Source organism: Phyllobates terribilis, unplaced genomic scaffold (assembly GCF_046119375.1).
Source record: "Phyllobates terribilis strain yellow unplaced genomic scaffold, ASM4611937v1 Scaffold_800__1_contigs__length_655948, whole genome shotgun sequence".
Lineage (NCBI taxonomy): Eukaryota > Metazoa > Chordata > Amphibia > Anura > Dendrobatidae > Phyllobates > Phyllobates terribilis.
In genome coordinates this window covers 204,308-226,357 of record NW_027363560.1, presented here as the reverse complement: position 1 = coordinate 226,357, position 22,050 = coordinate 204,308, and the positions used below count along the sequence as shown (strand labels likewise).

The window sequence follows — 22,050 nt, the reverse complement described above, 5'->3', positions numbered from 1 at the left end:
CCCCACCTCCCAGTCTGGGGCCCACAGCATCGCCCCACCACCTTCAACTTCCTGCAGCAGTGACCCTGACTCCTGGGACCCTGCTCCACCGCAGATACCCCCCCAGCCCGGTAAGCTACAATTGGATTATAAATCGCACCCCCATTTTCCCCCCAAATTTGGGAGAACAAAAAGTGAGTCTTATAATCTGAAAAATACATATATATATATATATATATATATATATATATATATATATATGCTTGTTTTTTTTCTCTTTATTTTTGAAATCTTTATATTTTATTATTTTTTTTATATTAAAGAAAAACTTTTTTTGCTGAATTTGACCTCATTTTTAGTCCCTCTAGGAGACTTAAACTTATTGTTGTTCGATTGCTTATTACACTATATACTGCACTACCACGGAATTGACTGAGACTAATGCAATATTTTTACCGTCTTGTGTTTTTCTCCAGTGTTTGCAGGGCTCTGTTGAACATGGCATCTCTCTTCAATTCCACCCCAAAAATGCCACTTCTATTAGAAGATGTGGAAAAAGGAAAAGACCAGCAAGATGAGGATGAAAACTGCGAAGAACAGGACCTGCACGCCCGGACTGGAGTCTCCATAGTCCGCTCTTTCATTATTGTAGGCGTTCTAACCTTCATCAATCTGGTCACCTTCATAGCTGCCTTCACTTTCGTAGGTAAGTAGGCGTAAACCGGCTTATGTCGGGGGCAAGGTGTATAAGGCCCAAAACTGGAAAAAAAGAAGAAAATCTTCATGGCCAACGAGAAGGCTCGTTAGCTGCTGTGATGTCTATTCCTGCACTTCTCTAATTACAATAATCATTCGTGTTCTTCTTTTTGTTCTGGCAGGAGCGATTTCTTACCTACAAAGCGCATTTAAAATGGACGACAGCAAATCCGGCCTTATAAGCTTAGGTAAACTTTTAACATAAAATCCTATTCTATAGGTCACTTGTGAGGACGGCTGGAATCTCGTGACATCATAAGGTTCCAATTTTGTAACGTTCACATGATGGCCGCCTTTATAGTTACCAAAAATGCAAACAGTGATGAGGACGGGAGAAGTGTTTTCAGTGCAACAGTTTAAATAATCCTCAAATATAAATAAATATATGTTAAAGAAATCATTTCTATTAACTGTGACCTCTTGTTTTTCCCCTTCTAGTATTCACGATCAGCAGTGTCCTGTTTGGTCAAATCTATGGATACCTGGGTGACCGCTGGAACAGAAAATACATCATGTGTGCAGGGATGTCCTTCTGGTCGGCCATCATTCTCTGCAAGTCCTACGTTCCCAATGAGGTAACTGATCTAATTGGTAGAAGCATAAAGACTTAAGGCTCATGCAGACGTCTGTGGATCTCGGTGCCATCATGGACAATAATGCACGGACTGGCCGCGGTTCTTCCGACCCGAGCATCGCTATCACGCTGTCAGAGATCGGACCGGGATCCACCGACGTCTGCATGAGCCCTAAAGCCTCTCACTTGTTTGTATGTAGATCAGTATTTTGCATTAGTATTTGCAAGACAAAAGTGAGAGCGGGTCCAAAATTAGGAAAAGTTTATAATTTTTCCATTACCGTATTTCTTTAGGTGTCTTAGAAAACTTTCATAAATGGTCACTGAATATTTTTTTGTGTTTTCACAGTATTTTACAGTTTTTCTCCTAATTAATGGACTGTCTGGAGCTGCAGAGGCAAGTTTTAAAATAACTGCCCCCTCCATCATTGCCGACGTCTTCGTGGGAGATCGGCGCAGCCGCGCGCTTAACTTGTATTACTTAGCAGCACCCTTTGGCTGGTGAGTGTAGATCTATTTATTGTTTTAAGGAGGGAATCATAGCCAAACTGTCTAAGAGTAAGTCCGACAAGGCGGATTTGCTGTGGACTTTTTTCGGTACGGATTTTGCTCTACAGATGCATGTACAATACATATGGATGGCGTTTCAAAAACCCCTCCGCAAGTAATGATCATGGTGTCGCAACACGTAGGGGGAGGATCAGCAGTGAACCAGCAAACATTTCTGGAATTGCTGCAGATTTCTAGGAAATTGATTCAAGACTCTAAATGGAAATATTTTTTCAGCAATGTCAAGACTTTCCCTAACAGAAAACTGCACTGATTGCTATGGGCAAAAAAGTTTTCTGCTAGACAGTTTGACTTTTAGCACTTATGACAAGAGCTCCTCAAAGAATGTGAAGACTCAGAATGATCTTACACTTTTTATTGTTTTTTTATAAATCATTTAAATGGACATAGGAAATGTTGTAATATATCTTATCAGGAAATATACTTATTTCCCTTCATTAATTCACTGATAAAAATCCATCTTCAGTGACAAGACAGATTGTAGCTTTATGCGGCATGGGGTAACAGTTGCTGCTCATAGAAGTCTATGGAGGGGGTGGAGTAGGAAGGAGGAGCCGGAAAAAGGCACTCAAAAATGTATATGTTTATATGTGTGCAGAAATTATGACAACTTTGTTTTTGTTTTTTACAGTGGCCTTGGTTACATCATTGGGTCTAAAGTGACAAGTGCATTTGGTGGCGCCTGGCAATGGGCCTTCCGGGTAAGTAATAGGTCTGAGGGATCTTGTGGACAAACTGTGAATCTTAATTATAATTCCTGAATCGTATTAAAGGGAATCTGGCAGTATGTTTTTCCATTTGATCTGAGAGCAGGGGCCCTGTAGGGGCAGAGCACCTGATTCCAGCGATGTGTCACTTACTGCTCCTTGTAGATGCTTTAAAAAAAAAATCACTGTTTTATTAGCAGGAGATTATGACGAGGGGACTAGTTGTCTCGTGCCATGTAGTCCTCCTGTTCTGTGTAACCCCGACCCCACCACTGATTGGTGGCTTTCTGCCTATGTACAGTGTGCACAGAAAAATCTACCAATCAGTGGTGTAGGCAGGGTATACAGAGCTCAGCATTCAGAGTACTGCTAGATCTGCAGCAGAGAAAACTGGGATTTTATCAATACTTCACCAAGCACACCAGCAAGTGACACATCGCTGGAATCGGGGTCTCTGTCCCTGCATTATGCTGCTCTCAGATGCGCAGCAAACACCTCGTCGCAGATCCCCTTTAATGGAACCAGTTCCACAACAGTCTGTGCTCATGTCCTTTTTGTGATGAAACCTCTGTATATGTGATATGTGATGTCTCCTTCTTCATCTACACAGATCATCTCTGCTCTGGGCCTGGTAGGAGTCCTGCTCATGGCTGCATTTGTAAAAGAACCGTCCAGAGGAGCTGCAGAGGAAAAGAACAAACCACTGAGCTTCAAAGGATGGCTTATGGATGCCAACCAACTGCGTAAAAAGTAGGTGTCTTCTGTGCATTGATTTATGTCACTGATCTCCCCCGTGACTTCTGCGTCATTTACAAGTTTTTTACCCTTTTCTCTCTCTGCAGCCGAAGTCTTCTGTTTTCTACTCTTGGGACTATTATGGTAAAATTTGTGGCAGCTGCATTCGGCTTCTGGGCTGTTACTTTCCTGAAGCGTGCCCGGGCTCTCATGCTACAGAAGGCGCCATATCAGACTCAACTATCCAACTATGATGACAGGTACAAGTTTAGCAAACTTTAATTTGACATTCACTGGTGGGAATTTAATTCCCCCTATGACCGTTTTCTCTCTAAAAAAAAATATTTATATTTCAAATTATTATTATATCAAATTATTTATATTTCATTTCTTCAAGCTACTTTACTAATCTCTTTACCGCTTTTCTTTGCAGTCTGATTTTCGGAGGACTTACGGTCATCTCTGGCATCCTTGGAGTTGGAACAGGGGCGGAGATAGCCAAGAGATGCAGGAAGTACAACCCTCGTGCTGACCCTATAGTTTGTGCGGTTGGATTGCTGGGCTCCGCCATTTTCCTGCTGTTGGCTATTATTCTTGCAGACATCAGCCTTGTGGCCACTTATGTAAGTACCTGGAGTACAGATTGCTTTCATCCCCTTACTGGGTCTCGGCTATAGGACCGAGCAGTAGAAATCATAGACTATGGCGGGGGCTGTCTATGAATGTACGGAGACTGGGGTGGATGAATGGATTATAAAGACAAAACCTATGGGGGATAGGAAAGCGTGCAAGACACAAATGTTTATATGTATTGTTCTTTACTCTCTGCAGGTGTTTATATTCATCGGGACCATATTTCTGAGCCTGAACTTTTCAGTTTCAACTGATATCCGCCTGGTGAGTGGAGAAAAGCGCTAAACTTATCATAGCTATAATTATATGTATGTAGTCAGTCTCTATGTTCTGTTTTTACCCATCAAATGCCCCATAATCCTGGCTGTGCCCAAGCGTCTGTTGGGTAATTCCCAACTAAAAATAAACCTGGCGCAAGATGATTAAAAACTTCTTTAGTAAAATCTCAGTCCACAACATGTCTGGGCTTCTTATCTATCCTGGCTGATTGTGCATTTAAAGGGGTTGTCCACTACTTTCACATTGATGCCCTACCCGTAGGATATGGCATCAATGTAGGATGGCCGGGGTCCCGCATGCGGCACCCCCGGCGATCAGCAGTTATTGGTATCTGCAGCGGCTGCCACCGGCCGGAGGGGCTTACCTGCGGTGTTTGGCCGTCAAGTTATAGTGGTCACCGCGGTGTACTGCACATCCACCTCCTATTCAATTGACTTGAATAGGTAAGGACTTCCGGCTGGTGGCAGCCGCCGCCGGCACCGATAACTGCTGATCGGAAGGGATGCCGCATGCGGGACCCCGGCCGATCATACATTGATGCCCTATCCATAGTGGACAACTTCTTTAACTTAGGCTTCAAGTATGTTCACTTTGTCCATGTTCTCTTGTCTCGTTGGGTTCAGTGACTCCTTCTGCTCATTCAGAATATTCTCTTGTTTCAGTATGTGGTTTCTCCCACAAGGCGATCAACAGCACAGGCGTTATCGATGGCGGGGTCCCACCTGCTGGGGGAAGCTGGAAGCTCCTATTTCATCGGGCTAGTAAGTAGCTGTTACATATTCTCACATCACTTTAGGGCTACATTCACACATCTGTTTCCATTTGTACATTGTCGCAAAACAGACCATTTTTCTCTTGTGTCATCTGTTTTTTTAAAAAGTGAAGGTGGTAGACTGTCCAAACTTTATTTATCCATTGACTCTTAATAATGGATCAATGAAAAATGGATGAAACACAGATGGAAAACTGAAGTACAAAGTATATCATCCTTTCTCCATCCATTTTTAACAGATTCCTATAGACTAGAAATAGTAACCCCAGTTTTAATTTTTATTTCATAAATCAATAGTACAGTACACATGAAAATAAGAAACGTTGGAATATATCTTTTCAGAGAAATCTGCTTCTTTCTCCTCTCGAACTGATCGTTTATTCTCAAAGTTCTCACTGTATTCAGTGAAGCATTACTGGGATAGGAGATGACAGTTGGTGCTTATAACATTCTATGGAGAGGAAAGAGGGAGGAGCTAGAGGCAGGCTCCCCCCATGTACATAGAATCTGATCAACAGCAATTGTCATCTCCTATCTCAGTAATGTAAAAATCTGTCTTCACTGATTACAGATTTTATCTGTGAATTAAGAATGTTATAAATTAATGGAGGAAAAATAAGCAGATTTATCTGATAAGATCTACCACAAAGTTGCTTATTTTCACGTGTACTGTATTGATTTTATAACGACAGTTACTCTTTACTGGCCAAGTCTGATCCGCAGAACGGATGAGAATAGGACATGCTCTGTCACAGAGGAGTTTTTAAAACTCGCTGTAGCCTATTCATAACATACTTAAAAGGGTTCACCGGGACTATTTGATTTTTTTTACTATGGGCTAACAGGCAAGTCGTTGCTAAATACCTGCCTGTAGTGCCCGGGACCGATCTCTGCCAACACCCGCGATTCAGTGGCCTCCCCTGATATCACGTTGACAGAGCAGCATCTTCTCTTCTGCTCTGTTGACGGGGTGGCAGAACTCCAAAGACAAGATGTCCTGGAGTTACGTCACAGATTATCTGCTGAAGAAGGATGTCACAAGTGTCCTGTTCCCAGACAATGTGTAGTACTGGAGCTGCGAATACTGGAAGCATTGCTGTTCATAGTTTGGAGGAGCCGCTATCTGCAGTGAGGCACCTTCTCTTTCTATGATCACCAGATTTCATTGGTATCCATTGACTGCTGTCAGCATAAACGTGTCCAGTCAATTATGTTTTTTTACTTTCATTAACCATACATAATTATTTATCTCGTCTCATCTTCAGATATCCGACCGCATCAAAAGTTACAATCCAGACTCGGCTCTTTCGAACTTCCGCAGTCTGCAGTACGCCCTCATGGTTTGCCCCTTTGTGCTGGTTTTCGGAGGAGGATTCTTTTTCGCATGCGCCCTCTTTGTTGAAAATGATCGTAAGAAGGCAGAGACAGAGTCTGAAGGTACGTGCAGAAATAAGTTAATTATCCGATCATATCTCTTACAGAATTGGATTAGCATTAGCTCCATAATTAGTAAATGTAATACCCAGCATCTGTATAATACATCCATCCCCATAACAAAGCTCCATAACATAACATTAACAAAGCTGCATAACATAACATTAACAAAGCTGCAATTAACTTATTATTATGACATAAATAGTTTTATCCTAAGGCTATGTGCCCACGATGCAGAAATGCTCAGGATTTTTCCTGAGCGTTTCTGCATCTCCCCTGGCAGAAAAAACGCATGCGGATTGTACATGCGGATTGTACATGCGGATTGTACATGCGTTTTTCTGCCAGGGACATGCGGATGTGAAGCGTTCTTCACATGCATTTCCGCATGCGGGTTGATAAGCGCTTTCCAAGCGATTTTAGCATCACTTGGAAAGTGCTTGACAACTTGGTCACACTATATAAATCCATGCAAACGGCATGGATTTATATAGTGTGACCCCAAAGAATGGTTAAAAATAAAAAAATAAATATATACTTACCTTCCGATGGCCCCGGCAGTCTTGCTTCACTCCGTCCTGGCTGCCGGCAGATCGCGGTACACTGAAGGACCTGCCAACGTCAGCATCGCGTGACCCGTCACATGGCTATGACGTCAGCGCAGGTCCTTCAGTCCACCGCGATCTGCCGGCATGGGAGGACGAGCGCACCGCGGCCCGCCGGAAGGTAAGTATAACATATATTTTTTATTTTATTCTTTTTTTTACAGGTACTATGGCACCTGGGTGTGGATGTCTCCTCTCCTCCACACCCGGGTACCATCCCCACAATGGAACGCATACATCTACATATACAGTGATGCGGAGTCCATGCGGTCTAATGCAAGTCAATGGCGGAGAAAACTCAGCGCTTCCGCAAAATAATTGGTAGTGCTGCTTTTTTTACGCAATGATAATCCGCAGCGGAAATTTCTGCAGCATGTGCACAGCACATACGGATTATCATTGGGGAACATGGCAGACCTACTACCATGCGTTTTTTAAGCGTTTCTGCAGCGTTTTTGCCGCTGCGGAAACGCTTAAAAAACGCATCGTGGGCACACAGCCTAAGTGTGACCCTACCCTACTGATATGGGGCTGATTATATGACATAAATTGTATTTGAAAAAATCTGCTATGTCTTTTTGGTGGAATCTACTTTTAAGATAACCTGTCACTCGCCATAAATATACATTTATTTTAACCCGGTATAAATGCTGCTATTCTCCTGAATACGGCATTGTTTGTCTCTTGTTCTCAAATCTCCTTGTTCCTGATAGGTCTCCCTGCTCCCTATACATTTATCCACTATTTTAGCCAACTGGCCGTTGTCATCAAGATGTTTCTCAAAAAGAGAAGTTTTTGAGGGTCACGCCCACTTGGCAAAAATAAATACAAATACTAGATTTACATAAAGGGAAAAGGGGGCAATTTCTCAGGAAATTAGAATCTTGAGGAACAAAGGATGAACAATGCCAGATTCAGGAGAACAACAGGATTTACAACGGGTAAAAAATGGTAAATGTCGGATCATCTCGTTCAATTGTTTTTACTTAACATTTACAAAAAAAAATAACATTAAGAAGGAATATAAATTGGGGAGGGGAAAAAGGAGTAATGGGGTAACAATGGGAAGTTACAGGAGAGAAAGTAAAGGCAAGGCTAGTCATTATTATTAGTAATAAACAACTATTATAACTTTGACCATAATATGTGTAAACAATTAGTTTGGTATATATCCAGTATTGTTTGTTTATACAACTATTTTAGTTTTTAAGTTTTGGGTTTAGCCTGAGTAAAAAAAACTCTTCCACTATGGCATTCATCTAACTAAATATCAGCTACAACATTTTTTCACTAATCGCAAAGTTGAACTTTAATATTGTGCGTTGATGCCTTTCCATTACTTCTAATATTGATGGAGGAATTATTTGCTTCCATTTTGTTGCGATTAAATGTTTAATCACCAAAAAGATATGACAAGAGATATGTTGAAATTTGGGTGGGATTTCTTCTAGACCTTGTGATAATAATATTAATTGTGGTGTAAGTGGAATATTGGGTTTAGAAATTCATAGGAGTAAGTTCAAAGTTTCTTTCCATAATTCCTTTATGGACAACTCCAAAATATGTGTAAAATGTCTCCCGGTTTAGCACAACCTCTCCAGCATAGAGGAGGTTGGGAAGGAAATGCTCTGCGGGGTCTCATTGGAGTAAAGGAGCACCGCAGCATAATGTTATAGTGCGTCTCTTGGAAACACGTAGTGGCACAATATGTCAGGTTTAATGCTTTACTGTACATGTAGATAATCCTTCTGTATCATTTTATATCAAATAATTTAATTTTATTTCATCTTTATAGACTTTGTCCTGAAGGAGGTAATATCTACAGCTCCATAAATTAGAACTTTTTAAAGCTGGACCTGAGGAAAAATGAAAGGTAAGATAAGATGGGAATAGTCAACTTTAACTTTTTTAATTTTTGGTAATGAGAATATATAATTTGAGAATATAATTTGAGTGGGTTTTCAGATCCTATTATTTCAGAGTTAGAATTTTTAGTTTCTTTCCAGGCCAGGTATCTCTTCTTAGAACTATTCAATCCTTTTACAAGAGGAGATAAAATATTAAGTACCAATTTTATTTTTTAAGGGGATGAGTGATAATACCAGATGGGAAATATATTAGTTATACAACCATATAAATCATCGTATAAAACTGTACACTTGTTAAACTACGTTTTGCTTCTTTTGTTGGAGACAGTGGCTCCAGCTTTGCGGCACGAATCATCACGTTGTACATTCAATGTCCGTTCCGGCTATGACAACTTGCTGGAGGTCCTAGATTCATTGGGGATCTGCAGGGGTTTGTCTGACATCTTTAAGTTCCTGGATGTCTTTTAATGTTTTAGAAATACTTGATCTTTTACTAAAGCTAAAATAGTGGGGAGAAGATCCTTTACAGTAAAAATAGTTCTATTTAGATCTAGCTTTATTAACGCTACATAATCAATAATTTATTTTTTAATTTAAATTTATAGATTTAAAAAATTGCACTCATGTACTTCTTAGATATCCATGAAATGCTTAGTGCCGGCCAATATGAAACATTCTGGGTTTAGGAGTCCAGTGGGTGGTCTCAGATCTCACATAGTGATTGTCAGCCCCCTCTATATGAATGGGGGGTACAGTCCTAAACTAAGAATAAGCCAATATCACTTATCTTAAATCTTTTCTCACAAGGCTAGAAATCAGTAACCAGGAGTACATTGCCTGCCGCTTATATATGATATCCAGTTGTTTCATCTTCAGTCATATTTATTATTTCCACAGATCACTATTCCGGAGAGAGGCCTGATTGTGATCCGTCAATGAACAAAGAATCCAGCCGGATGTGACGACTCTTCCACAAGGCGAAAACAAGTCAGAAAAAAGAGACAGATTCCGGGCTCGGTCTCTGTTCTCGCATACGACATTTACTGGACTTTCCGCAGTCAGATGAACTCACGGAATAAAGTGAGGTTCCTGCTGCATCAAGAGGCAGATTCCGGGCTCGGTCTCTGTTCTCACTTCTGGATACGACATTTACTGGACTTTCCGCAGTCAGATGAACTCACGGAATAAAGTGAGCTTCCTGCTGCATAAGGAGACAGATTCCGGGCTCGGTCTCTGTTCTCGTCCTATCATGATTAGTGCCACATTGAAGACTATTGGGCAACACGGTGGCTCAGTGGTTAGCACTGTTGCTTTGCAGCGTTCGGGTCCAAACCCAACCAAAGAGAACAACTGCATGGAGTTTGTATGCTCTCCCCGTGTTCGCGTGGGTTTCCTCCGGGTTCTCCGGTTTCCTCCCACACTCCAAAGACATACTGATAGGAAATTGATAAATAAATAATTAAATATTATTTCAACTATTATTGAAAATTCTTATATTTGACTCCTTGAATGAAGCTAATAGTCAGTGTATGATAACATATCTGAGCCACTGTATGGGTCTTCACAGTGCTTAATAGAGGCAACTGGGGGTCAACCCAACAAATCATAGGAGCCTCAGGTCTGGTCAATGATTCCTCCCCAGGTCCACACATTGCATTCCGTGTCCTGAGCTCACGTATGTGATCAGTCCTCCATTATGGTAAATGGAAAATATAGAAACAACCAATCAAAAGTCTAACACCTTACTGCCCTATGACATACTATTACATCATGGGCACATGGGATTAAACATGAACTGTGCTATTTTCATGGTAGTCGTGCTGTGCAGGCTTAGCAGCTGAGCCCGCACTTCAAGGAGAGTTGGCTGCAACTGCCGACTTTGGTGTTAGCACCTATCCCGACAGTTTAACCCTTTAGATGATGCGGTCAATAGCGACCACCGCATCAATATGGTGGACAGAAGGAAGGGGCCCCCTCTGTACCTTCATTATTACCCCCATGTTACAATCACGGTGTATCGATGGTTATCATGGCAAGCTGAGACCTAACAACAGCCTCTGGGTCTATCAGCAATGGAAGCTTGTTGAAAAAAAGAAGGATCGCTTCACTGTACCAAACTTTTAGGGTGCTCTGAAGAAATAGGTAGTATAGATATCAAAAAAGAACTTCGGCACTCCAATATGTATGCAAAAAATTGTTTTTTATTAGCAGAATTCCCCTTAAATGAAAAGCAGGCCAACGTTTCGACCTAACATGGTCTTTCTCAGGGCCTATGCTAAACATCAAAAGAATATATCCCATCAACATTTGTATATAAACAGAAAATAAGGAAAAACAAAATATACACATACATCTACTTATAAATGATGTGGAATAACCCACAAAAGATTGTGAAATAAATTTGTAAGGTACAGTAGAATATGCAAATAGCGTGCGTTTTTTTAAAAAAATGTTTATATATGTATATAAATTCAAGAATAATGATATAGTAGGAGACCTCATGCTGCCACAAGAATATAAAGTATATATATATATATATATATATATATATACAGTACAGACCAAAAGTTTGGACACACCTTCTCATTTAAAGATTGTTCTGTATTTTCATGACTATGAAAATTGTACATTCACACTGAAGGCATCAAAACTATGAATTAACACATGTGGAATTATATACTTAACAAAAAAGTATGAAACAACTGAAAATATGTCTTATATTCTAGGTTCTTCAAAGTAGCCACCTTTTGCTTTGATGACTGCTTTGCACACTCTTGGCATTCTATTGATGAGCTTCAAGAGGTAGTCACCGGAAATGGTCTTCACTTCACAGGTGTGCCCTGTCAGGTTTAATAAGTGGGATTTCTTGCCTTATAAATGGGGTTGGGACCATCAGTTGTGTTGTGCAGAAGTCAGGTGGATACACAGCTCATAGTCCTACTGAATAGTCCTAAATAATCAGTAACATGAAATATATTCAATTATTATAAAATGACAAACAATCTAGTCACCCATACTGAAAGCCCAGTGAATGACCCACAACTTAAAACTTTAATCAGTAGCATAGAATTATCCGCTAAACCCTGGTTTATTATCCTATCCAATAGACACTGGACAGAGTGAGTTTTATGTCATATAGGTAGAGGGATTTTTGGGGGGGATATAGGAATTTTTTATTCATATTGTGCTTCATACTCCCTATTAAGTCCTTTCGGAGTGAGGATCTGTAGCGTATGTATCCAGTATAGCTCACGTTTTTTGAGGTTTTGAATCCGGTTGCCCCCCCCCGTCTATTTGGCGGAATGTGATCAATTACTTGATACTTTAGTTGTGAAATGTTGTGGGACATAGCTAGAAAATGTGCTGGTATAGGTAACATCATGCGTCCACAAAGAATTGTTGATTTGTGTTGTGAAATGCGGTCTCGGATATGTTGGGTGGTCTCACCAACATACGCGAGACCGCATGGACACTTAATTAGATACACCACATACGTGGAATCACAAGAGAAATATTCTTTAATAGAATAACGTTTGCCAGAATGAGGATGTGTAAAAGTGTCATCCTTAGTAATATTTGAACACTGTAAACATCCTAGACACGGGAAAGTTCCCCTCCGGGGGGTGGCCAAGGTGCGTTGGATTGGTCCCTTATTTGTGGATCCCATGTCAGCTCTAACCAAATGGTCGCGAATGTTTCGGGATCTTTTATGACATAGTAGGGGGACATCAGTAAATTCCTCTATATCCGGATAAGATTGCTCTAACAGGGACCAATATTTTTTAATGCACTTGAATATCTGTCCCCCAAAGGGGTGATAGGTGTTCACGAAAGTCAGTCGTGAGTTATTATTCCGTCGTGAAGTAGGTTGGGTGACCTGGTTCAAGATATGTGATGGGTAAAGACCATGTTAGGTGGAAACGGACTGCTTTTCATTTATGGGGAATTCTGCTAATAAAAACCAATTTTTTGCATCCATATTGGAGTGCCGAAGTTCTTTTTTGATATCTATACTACCTATTTCTTCAGAGCACCCTAAAAGTTTGATACAGTGAAGCGATCCTTCTTTTTTTCAATTGACTGTTTCTTGGGATTACGCTCCTGTGGCTTCAATGTCGTTCACAACCTTTGCCTTTAATCAGGAAGAAGCAAGTGGAATACTTGCACATGTCACAACTCCCGTTACATTTCTCCACACCCCCACTGAGGAAGTACGCACAAGGGACCTAGAGAAGGAACAAAGGAGGTATACCGCTTTGGATCTACACTGCGTTACTCTCGCAGAATATCACAAAACACAACGAATTCCACGAGGATTAAGAGTCAACCTACGTCCTACTCTATTTAATGATAACTCTGATTATTGCAGTAAGTTCGAGGGGATCCTCAACAAATGCTCAATGGACATTATTGTGTTGACAATTGATTTTCTCCAGAAGGAAATAACCAATCTACATACTAGGATTGCCTCTACTGAGCAACAATTGAGTAATACGATTTCATCTGAAGAATTTACAACACTGAAAAACAAAGTGGACAAAACCATTTCTGAATATCGCAACGAACTCCAGATCCAGAAAAAATCTAAATTTCTATGTGACGCTGAAAACTACCTCAATAATCAAGTGTATAGATGGCGCTCTTCAGATCAAGGCAGAAGCAGCAGATCATACAGGCGAGGATACAACTCTTCTCCAGGCCGACACTCCTCTACAGACAGCAAACGAGGTACCTATCAACCAAATTATTTTTTGGATCAACGCAGAAACCGTCCACCAAGAATAAGACGAGGCGGGGGAGGCGATCGACAGACAGACAACGCTCGGATGACAACTCGTTCTCGGGTAGGACTAACATCGTGTATAACATCTTCTCACAATCCTTAGCACCGGCCGAATTAGACCTATTGCAAAAAGGTCTTTCATTTAGCCCTACACCTGCCTTTGATACATTCCAACTGGAGCAAGAACTACAACGCTTTTATAGAACCTTAAGATTGAAAGTCCATTTTTCCTCTGGTAGGGGGCTTACTACTGATCCTCCAGGTCCCTCTCAGAGCAGCCAGAATGATGGAATGTTCTCTTTACATGGCTTGAAACTGCGTATTCCTAGCCATTTCCAACCGCCTTGTACATATTATCATGTAGAGACATATATTGACTTGGTCCAGAAAGACATTAATGAAGTCCTACAAGCCATAAAGAGAGGCGATCTGCATAACAAAAATAACCTCAACCCTGAGGAAAGTATGGCCCTCTCCTCATTGAAAAAAAGGAAAGAACTTATTGTAAAACCAGCTGATAAGGGGGGAGCAATTGTTATTATGGACCGGTCTTATTATATATCAGGGATATACACTCAATTGAATGATACTGAAACGTATCTACCTATAACACGTAACCCCACCACAGAGGTAGCTAATTTAATTAAAAATTTAGTCTCACATCATTCTCAGAGAGGCACAATCGATTCCAAACTGTCAGAATTTTTGGTCAATCCAAACCCAATAATGCCGGTATTTTATACCTTACCCAAAATACACAAGAATCTATGGTCACCACCCGGGAGACCTATTGTAGCCTCTACAGATTCTATTTTGTCACCCTTGGCTATTACATTAGAAAAAATTTTAACACCCCATATTCAGAAGATTACCTCATACCTTAAGGACACTACCCATTTTTTGACATGCATAAGAGAATTAGGACCAATCCCTACTAACAGCATCCTAACAACAATGGATGTCAACAGTCTCTATACTAGTATCAATCACCAGTAGGGCATTTGTGCCACAATAAAATTTGTAAGAGCCCATACTACATTCTCAGCCGATCAGATTGACTTTTGCAGTGATTTATTAACTTTGATCCTCACCAAAAATTTTTTCATGTTTGAAGATCGTTTTTTCTTTCAAAAGAGGGGTACGGCGATGGGCTCCAATGTGGCACCCCCCTATGCCAATATCTTCATGGGGAATTTTGAGATAGATCATGTATATACTCACCCTCTGTTTGAAAAGCATGTGCTATGCTGGAGACGTTTTATTGACGATATTTTCTTTATTTGGACTGGCACAAGACAAAACTTAAAAACTTTTTTTGATGACCTTAACAGCAAACTTACTAATCTGACATTTACCATACACCAAGACCCACATTCCATACGTTTTTTGGACACACGGATTACACTCGTTGACACAGGATATCTAGTCAGTGACTTATACACAAAACCAACAGATAAAAACAGTCTATTGTTGTATTCCAGTTCTCACCCGGGCCATATTAAAAGGTCATTACCAAAATCACAACATAATAGGGTGGATCGAATAGTGTCTACTGCAGATTCTAAAAAAATTAGACATGAGGAGATGAACGACAAATTTCGACAGAGGGGTTACCCATCACATATCTTGAACCAGGTCACCCAACCTACTTCACGACGGAATAATAGCTCACGACTGACTTTCGTGAACACCTATCACCCCTTTGGGGGACAGGTATTCAAGTGCATTAAAAATATTGGTCCCTGTTACGGCAATCTTATCCGGATATAGAGAAATTTACCGATGTCCCCCTACTATGTCATAAAAGATCCCGAAACATTCGCGACCATTTGGTTAGAGCCGACGTGGGATCTACAAATAAGGGACCAATCCAACGCACCTTGGCCACCCCCCGGAGGGGAACTTTCCCGTGTCTAGGATGTTTACAGTGTTCAAATATTACTAAGGGTGACACTGGAAGTGCATTGCGGTGAAGGGTGCATTGCTGGAAAAGGGAAAAAAAAAAAAAACTCTTTAAATATCTTAGTTTGCGAGTGTGAACGAGCTGCGTGAGTCCGGAGCGTAAGTGCGAACGAAAGTAAGTGTGTGACTTGTTTTTCAGTGACTTTGTATTCAGGGAGTTTGGAAGGGAGGACTTTGGACTGAATTGCTGACTGTATTTCATTAATTCTTTACTTTACTTTTTACTTAACATTCTGTATATTGCAATCCCCATTAGGAAATGAGCTCCATTATTGACAATGCTATCCAGTGTACATCTTGCCACATGTATGTATTCCTTGAACAGCAGGTCGAGGTTGCTTACTGCTGCGCGAGATGTGTGCACGTTGTGCGTTTGGAAGCCCAGATACTGCATCTAAATGAGCAGCTGGCAACACTGAGATCCATTGACAACATGGAAAGGAGTCTGCTGCTCACTGAGCAGCAGCTTACTGGGGTAGATGTGGGGGAGGGTGGTAGTCGGGAACTGCAGGACAGTGAGGTCGCTAGTTGGGTGACAGTTAGAAGGGGTGGTAGAGGGAAGAGTGCCAGGGAGGCTAGTCCTGATCTGGCACACCCCAATAAGTTTGCAAAGTTGGCAGATGAGGGGAGTGATGGTACAGGGGTAGCACTACTGCAGCAAGGCATCTCCGGCTTTCAGGGGACGAGTGTCAGCTCCAGTAAAGAGGGAAATAGGAGAGTAGGGCAGGCTAGGCAGGTGCTGGTAGTGGGGGACTCAATTATTAGAGGAAAAGATAGGGCAATCTGTCACAAAGACAGGGATCGTCGAACAGTGTGCTGCCTACCTGGCGCTCGAGTCCGGCACATCGCTGATCGGGTTGACAGATTACTGGGAGGGGCTGGTGAGGACCCAGCGGTCATGCTGCACATTGGCACAAATGACAAAGTTAGAGGTAGGTGGAAGGTCCTTAAAGATGATTTTAGGGAATTAGGCTGCAAGCTGAAAGCAAGGACCTCCAAGGTGGTATTCTCTGAAATACTACCGGTACCACGTGCCACGCCAGAGAGGCAACGGGAGATTTGGGAGATAAATAAGTGGCTCAAGAACTGGTGTAGGAAAGAGGGATTTGGGTTCCTGGAGAACTGGGCCGACTTCACAGTTGGCTACAGACTCTACGCTAGGGACCGGCTGCACCTTAATGGGGAGGGTGCAGCTGTGCTGGGGGAGAAAATGGCTAGAAGGTTGGAGGAGTGTTTAAACTAGGGATTGGGGGGGAGGGTATTCATTTTATAGGTGGGGAAGATAGTGCAGATAGTGACCTGGGCACAAATAAAGAAATTGGGGGTGGGGTTAGAACAGTCAATAAAGTAAGATGGAATAGAGGTACAGAGAGATACATAAAATGCATGTACACTAATGCCAGAAGCCTCACCAACAAAATGGAGGAATTAGAATTAATTTTGTTGGAAAATAATTATGACATGGTAGGGATATCTGCGACATGGCTGGACGAGAGCCATGACTGGGCAGTTAATTTACAGGGCTATAGTCTGTTCAGAAATGACCGTACAAACAAGCGAGGGGGGGTGTGTGTTTATGTAGCACCCTGAGGATTCGGCTGCTACAGGAGTATTGCACCTCAACCCAGAGGTGTGATATTCCACTCCCGGATAAGGATGGAGTGTGGAACTGAGCTCGGTAGGCTGCATGCACTACATACATCCCATTTCCGAGGAACAGACCGACGGTACTCCCACTTAGAAATGTGCAGGTACGACCGAGTCTGTTCCTGGCTGGAGTGGGAGGGGGGTGGAACATCCCATGTAGTGTAGGGGCAGATAGGGGGAGCAGTCTGGGTAGTGATAGGAGCTCATTGGGTGCTGGTCACCTGAGCTCACACATAGAGGGGATATATAAGGTGGGCACCAACTAGAATCAGAGTCAGTTGTAGAGAACAAGTCAGATGCAGAGAGCAAGACAGCTGCAGAGGAGAAGACAGCAAGCAGAGAGGAAGTCAGCCTGCAGCAAGAGAGAGACCCTGAGTGAGAGAGGAGCAGAGAAAGACCCAGAGGGGGAAGACTGAAGGGACCCAAGAACCCAAATTAGAGCACCGGGTGAGGAGTCAGCAAAAGGGTACCGGAACCCAAACTGGTGGGGGTAAAAAAACAATCCCCAGCCAGAGACCGGAGGCCGTGGGCAGCATCTGCCACGGCCACCCACCACATTCACCCCGAAGGCACACCACATGAAGGGTCAGGGAACCCGAGGCCAAGGGTGTCCCAACAGCAGGCCCGAGGGAGCTGGACCTAGGTGGATCACTGGTGGGGACGGCTGAAGAAAGGACAGAGGGAGAGCTCAGGGCCACGCTCCGGACTTGTTTGGGGGTTGGCTGGATCCAGGACCTGGTGGACGCAGCACGGCTCGGGTGGTCACTAGCAGCTGGAGTGACCAGTACAACATCTGCAGTAAGTAAACACCCTTAACTGCACAACCCGACTCTGTCTTCACTGCCGTCTGCACTACACCACCACAACCCCCATCCTCTGCGCCTGTCCCCTCTGAGGCTATACCCCTCCCGTTGGGGGTTATCTCACCAAGCTGCGCACCCACCATCAGCCTCAGCGGACCCTGCTGCAGCGGCGGCCACAGTGACCGCATCACAACGGGTGGCGTAGTCGACACAAAAGAACTTTAGTAACATCTGTAGAACTGCCACATCACTCTGAGCTTGACGCCCTGGGCACGGGGCCGGGTCACAGCCGCTCGGAGACTACAACCCCCCATCTGATCCGGTGCCGGGTATTCCCCTCAAAAAGGAATATGTCCCAGGGGGCGCGTCATTTATATGTAAAATCATCCTTAAAACCTGTCTTGCGGGAGGATATATGTGAATCTAATGAAAATGTAGAGTCCCTGTGGGTGGAGATAAGGGGAGGGGGAAAAAATAATAAATTACTGATAGGGGTTTGTTATAAGTCTCCAAAAATAATGGAAGTAGCGGAGAATATCCTCGTAAAGCAGATAGATGAAGCAGCGACTCAAGGAGAAGTCATTATTATGGGAGACTTCAACTACCCTGAAATACATTGGGGGACAGAAACATGTAGTTCAAGCAAAGGAAATAGGTTTTTGACTACTATGAGAGACAATTACCTTTCACAACTGGTTCAGGACCCAACAAGAAGGGGGGCACTGCTAGACCTAATATTAACCAATAGGCCAGACCGCATATCAAATATATTAGTTGGGGGTCACTTGGGTAATAGTGATCACAAAATAATACGTTTTCATGTAACCTTTAATAAGATGTATAGTAGCGGGGTTACAAGGACACTAAACTTCAGGAAGGCAAATTTCCAACGGTTAAGAGATCATCTTAGTGCAATAAACGGGGACGATATCCTGAGACATAAAGCTACACAAAGCAAATGGGAGACATTTATTAACATCCTGAATAGGACCTGTGAACAATATATACCCCTTGGGAATAAACATGCTAGAAATAGGAGGAAACCACTATGGCTAAATAGAGCTGTAAGGGGCGCAATAAGTGACAAAAAGAAAGCATTTAGAGAACTAAAGCAAGTAGGTAGTGATGAGGCATTAAATAAATATAGAAAATTAAATAAATCATGTAAAAAACAAATCAAGGCAGCAAAGATTTAGGCAGAGAGAATTATTGCCAGAGAAAGTAAAAATAACCCCAAAATATTCTTTAACTATATAAATAGTAAAAAACTAAAAAATGATAGTGTTGGCCCCCTTAAAAATAGTCTGGGTGAAATGGTGGATGAGGATGAGGAAAAAGCCAATATGCTAAATGATTTTTTTTCAACCGTATTTACACAAGAAAATCGCATGACAGAAAACATGATTAGTGATAACAAAAATTCTCCAGTAAATGTCACTTGCTTAACCCAGCAGGAAGTATGGCGGCATCTAAAAATCACTAAAGTTGACAAATCACCGGGCCCGGATGGGATACACCCGCGAGTACTGCAGGAATTAAGTAACGTCATAGATAGACCATTATTTTTAATCTTTAAAGATTCCATAATAACAGGGTCTGTACCACAGGACTGGCGTATAGCAAATGTGGTGCCAATATTCAAAAAGGGGACAAAAACTGAACTTGGAAATTATAGGCCGGTAAGCTTAACCTCTACTGTGGGTAAAATCCTGGAGGGTTTCCTAAGAGATGCTATAATAGAGTATCTGAAGAAGAATAACCTCATGACCCAATATCAACATGGGTTTACGAGGGACCGTTCCTGTCAAACTAATCTGATCAGTTTTTATGAGGAGGCAAGTTCCGGACTGGACCAAGGAAATGCAGTGGATGTTGTGTATATGGACTTTTCAAAAGCTTTTGATACGGTTCCACACAAAAGGTTGATACACAAAATGAGAACAATGGGGATAGGGGAAAATATATGTATGTGGGTTAAGAATTGGCTTAGTGATAGGAAACAAAGGGTGGCTATTAATGGAAAACACTCAAACCGGGTCTCAGTTAACAGTGGGTTACCACAGGGGTCAGTATTGGGCCCACTTCTTTTTAACATATTTATTAATGACACTAAACTCTGCAGGGTAATCAATACAGAGGAGGACAATTTTATATTACAGGAGGATCTATGTAAACTAGAAGCTTGGGCTGATAAATGGCAAATGAGCTTTAATGGGGATAAATGTAAGGTAATGCACTTGGGCAGAGGAAATAAAATGTATAATTATAAGCTTAATTGTAAAACACATGGCAAAACTGTTACTGAAAAAGACCTGGGTGTATTGGTGGACGACAAGCTCAGTGTAGTGGCCAGTGTCAGGCTGCTTCTGCAAAGGCAAATAAAATAATGGGATGCATTAAAAGAGGCATAGATGCTCATGAGGAGAACATAATTTTACCTCTATACAAGTCATTAGTGCGACCACACTTAGAATACTGTGTACAGTTCTGGTCTCCGGTGTATAAGAAAGACATAGCTGAACTAGAGCGGGGGCAGAGAAGAGCGACCAAGGTTATTAGAGGACTGGGGGTCTGCAATACCAAGACAGGTTATTACACTTGGGGTTATTTACTGTGGAAAAAAGAAGGCTTAGGGGTGATCTTATTACTATGTACAAGTATATGAGGGGACAGTACAAAGAGCTTTCTACTGATCTTTTTACTCTGAGGCCTGAGACGGGGACAAGGGGGCATCTTCTACGTCTAGAGGAAAGAAGGTTTAATCATAATCACAGACGGGGATTCTTTACTGTAAGAGCAGTGAGACTATGGAACTCTCTGCCGCATGATGTTGTAATGAGTGATTCACTGTTAAAATTTAAGAAGGGCATGGATGCCTTTCTTGAAAAGTATAATATTACAGGTTATAAATACTAGATTCCTTGATAGGGCGTTGATCCAGGGAACTAGTCTGATTGTCGTATGGAGTCAGGAAGGATTTTTTTTCCCCAATGTGGAGCTTAGTGTTTACCACATGTTTTTTTTTTGCCTTTCTCTGGATCAACATGTTAGGCTATGGGTTGAACTAGATGGACTTAGTCTTCCTTCAACCTTAAAAACTATGTTACATTTACACATCCTCATTTTGGCAAACGTTATTCTATTAAAGAATATTTCTCTTGTGATTCCACGTATGTGGTGTATCTAATTAAGTGTCCATGCGGTCTCGCATATGTTGGTGAGACCACCCAACATATCCGAGACCGTATTTCACAACACAAATCGACAATTCGTTGTGGACGCACGATGTTACCTATACCAGCACATTTTCTAGCTATGTCCCACAACATTTCACAACTAAGGTATCAAGTAATTGATCACATTCCGCCAAATAGACAGGGGAGCAACCGGATTCAAAACCTCAAAAAACGTGAGCTATACTGGATACATACGCTACAGATCCTCACTCCGAAAGGACTTAATAGGGAGTATGACGCACAAGATGAATAAAAAATTCCTATATCGCCCCCAAAAATCCCTCTACCTATATGACATAAAACTCACTCTGTCCAGTGTCTATTGGATAGGATAATAAACCAGGGTTTAGCGGATAATTCTATGCTACTGATTAAAGTTTTAAGTTGTGGGTCATTCACTGGGCTTTCAGTATGGATGACTAGATTGTTTGCCATTTTATAATAATTGAATATATTTCATGTTACTGATTATTTTTCTTTGTCTTGTAGGTTACTAATTAAGGTTCCCAGGGACCTCCGTAACGAATCCCATGCATTTTTTTCTTTGACTCTTCAGGATCCCCCTCCTTATTTTGCAATTTAATATAATATAATCTGTTTTTCAAGTATTCATCTCCTATAGCTCCTCCTAAGGTTGGCTCACCCTGCGTTATTCTGCTCTTGATTGAGTATAACCTCTTTCCACTGATTTACACCTTAAGTAAAGT

At 41.9% G+C, this 22,050-nt stretch overlaps 1 protein-coding gene across 1 annotated transcript; it reads left to right on the top strand.

The window, feature by feature from the left end:
• The first annotated feature begins 477 nt into the window (after positions 1 to 477).
• On the top strand, positions 478 to 21,844 carry LOC141240131 (protein spinster homolog 1-like). Its single transcript, XM_073668602.1, has 15 exons — positions 478 to 685; positions 858 to 923; positions 1,174 to 1,310; positions 1,659 to 1,810; positions 2,511 to 2,580; positions 3,197 to 3,336; positions 3,429 to 3,581; positions 3,755 to 3,944; positions 4,153 to 4,218; positions 4,896 to 4,994; positions 6,271 to 6,442; positions 9,810 to 9,870; positions 13,282 to 13,539; positions 15,177 to 15,408; positions 21,833 to 21,844. The coding sequence occupies exons 1-15, from the start codon at positions 478 to 480 to the stop codon at positions 21,842 to 21,844; spliced, it is 2,016 nt and encodes a 671-aa protein (XP_073524703.1).
• Positions 21,845 to 22,050: the final 206 nt, after the last annotated feature.